The sequence below is a fragment of the Montipora foliosa genome, chromosome 9 (assembly GCF_036669935.1).
Source record: "Montipora foliosa isolate CH-2021 chromosome 9, ASM3666993v2, whole genome shotgun sequence".
NCBI classification, from domain to species: Eukaryota; Metazoa; Cnidaria; class Anthozoa; order Scleractinia; family Acroporidae; genus Montipora; species Montipora foliosa.
In genome coordinates, this window is record NC_090877.1 from 42,263,943 (window position 1) to 42,266,442 (window position 2,500).

The window sequence follows — 2,500 nt, forward strand, 5'->3', positions numbered from 1 at the left end:
AAGGAGTTCCTTGTTCCATTGGAATTTCATCTGTAAGACATCCACTTGGTCAAGAATCATTATTCCTGGATTTTCGTTTCATGTGGAAGCTGACTAGTTCCGCTTGATACTTACAAAAATTCAAATCAAAGTTTTCTCCCCAATCGGGTCTCGTTCTCAATCGAGTCATCCAGATCAACTTACTTAACCAATCGCGATGAACCTTACCAAGTTATGTTCTAAGTTCATACATAAATTAGAAGTCTACTTTGAAACGAGGCCCATCAGTATACGGCTACTGCTAGATTTTTGCGGGAACAAAACGCAACGGCATTGCGTTCCACGTTTGATTTTAGCACCAGCAATCCCTCCTGCGGCTACGTGAATGTGAACCAATCAGAAGACTCGAGATCATTAGGGGCCAAATCTGATTGGCCATTATTTGGTGGGACCTGTATTCTAAACTAGATAATACCGTAAGCTGATGGGCCAAGTCCAAATGAGAGAGATCAACACCTCTGCGGTTATGGGCTTATGGTTATGTAAAATGCATTGATCTTATTACCCCGTATGTGGTTTAAAGGAGTTTGCGATAAATCCGTCTTCATACTGAGAAAGAATCTCTGCTGATTGGTTATTGCCACGTGTACCGTTAAAAATTGAAGAGTTGGTTGCCACAGCGTCTTGATAGAAAGGACACTCCTCGACTGAACGAAGAGCTGGGTTTCGGTCAGGCGGATACGAAAGTTGGCCCATCGACACCCAGAAAGTCACAGCAAGACTAGCAACAACTCCAACATACAAACCCTGTATAAAATGAATCGCTTGGTCAGTTAAAAGTCACTTTTGAGATTAATAATAGTAATAGGACTGACTAGAGTACACTTCAGAGAGTAATCGGGCGTCGAGTAATTTCAAAATAGGCTGCGAACGCGAGGCTTATTTGAAATTTCGAGTACGATCACACCCTGAATTGTACGACATGAAATCCTATTATCAATTAATCGTAGCTATTTTTATAGCTTGATCTGCTCAACTTTTCTTCAACAGCTGGCGTTTCTTTATAGCTCTGAAAAAAGATAATAATAATAACATAATAATAATAACAACTAGCACGCACTTGATGACGCGTGCAACTGCCAATTACAAACAGCCCTATTACTAGTAATAGGATTAAGTGGACTCCAATTCGGTCTGTAATCATTTGAGTGATTTACGAAATCTACGATTTGTTTAATCACGAGTATGATTACAGACCGAATTGGATGACAAGAAATCCTGTCACCAATTAATCATAATCATTACAATTACCAAGAAAACAAAATAAATACACTTCTTTTTCACTGTTTAATGTTATAAATTCGTCCACTTTGGAAAATTCCCAGGTAAGTGGTTGTTGCTATGGTTGTTTTGATAAATTCTGTGATTGGTGGATTAAGCTGAGTGCACTTCATATGATTGGCTGATGTAACTGTCCGATTTCAGACATCCGATTACTGCCGACTGTCCGATTTCACTGTTCGATTTCAACTCTACAAAATAATTAGTGAAAAATAAAGTAGTTAATGCGCCAATCAAATTCGAGAAACTTGTAATGGTTATGATTAATGCTGAAACCAGGTTGTTGGTAACCAATTAGATACGAGAATTTTGTAATAGTTACGGTTACGTTTGTGGCTGCTCTCGCTCGTTCTAATTTTGCCCTTTGATCAGATCATGTGCTTTTGGGTTGGAGAGAATGTTTGTGTGAATGAACATTTTAAAATTAGCTTTAAGAAAGAACGAGAGGAGGATGCCCGACTATGCCATCGTAAAAATATAACGTTGTGTTGTTATAATCATTTACTATTCCGAGTTGTTCGAGACGTTTTGAAATTGCGTAAGCGTTAATTATCGGCATGAAAGCATTGTCCAATCATCAAGTACTCTCCTGTATCCTCACATTTGGTGATTTTATTTACCAAATGAACACGCACCTTTAGTGCATGGGCATTGCACGTGCGGTGCACATGTAGTACGTGTAGGGCCATTGTTATTGCTTATTAAGCCATTCATTTTCGTCCATTCACGTTGTCGACGTCGTGGTTGACTTATTTATTAACTTTGCAAGTTAAGCTGACAGAGCGCCACAATAGCTTAACCAACCAACTTCACCAACACAAAAAAAGACAGACCACAACACCGGGTTCCTTTAGCTCCATACTTGACGGCTTAACTTCACTGTCCCTTGACGAAATCATGCAACTAAGCTGAGGACGGTTTCGGTTTGAAGCCCTATCCTCATTTTTGCACATCATTCCGGTTCTGCACCGCTGCCGATGGTGTAACCGGTTAAAAACCACCTCTGTAATGTGCCTATGCATGTTTTTCCAGTTTTGAATTTTACATGCAAGGTTGGCAGCTGCTCACACGTTTTTCGTTTAATTGGAAGTTGTGTAAAAAAAAAAAAAAAACGATTTGAGTACCAGGATAAATGGTACAATCATCTGCCACCGACAGTATTAGACAACGGAAAAGTGGA

General features: G+C 39.4%; 1 protein-coding gene across 3 annotated transcripts in view; it reads right to left on the bottom strand.

Annotated features, from left to right (window-relative positions):
• Positions 1-2,500, bottom strand: part of LOC137969436 (sodium-coupled monocarboxylate transporter 1-like) — a 32,573-nt gene that overhangs the window by 8,423 nt on the left and 21,650 nt on the right. For all 3 annotated transcript variants that reach the window (XM_068815662.1, XM_068815661.1, XM_068815663.1), the window contains one exon: positions 545-786. In XM_068815662.1, coding sequence (XP_068671763.1) covers positions 545-786 — 242 coding nt within the window. The remainder of the gene's footprint in view (positions 1-544; positions 787-2,500) is intronic.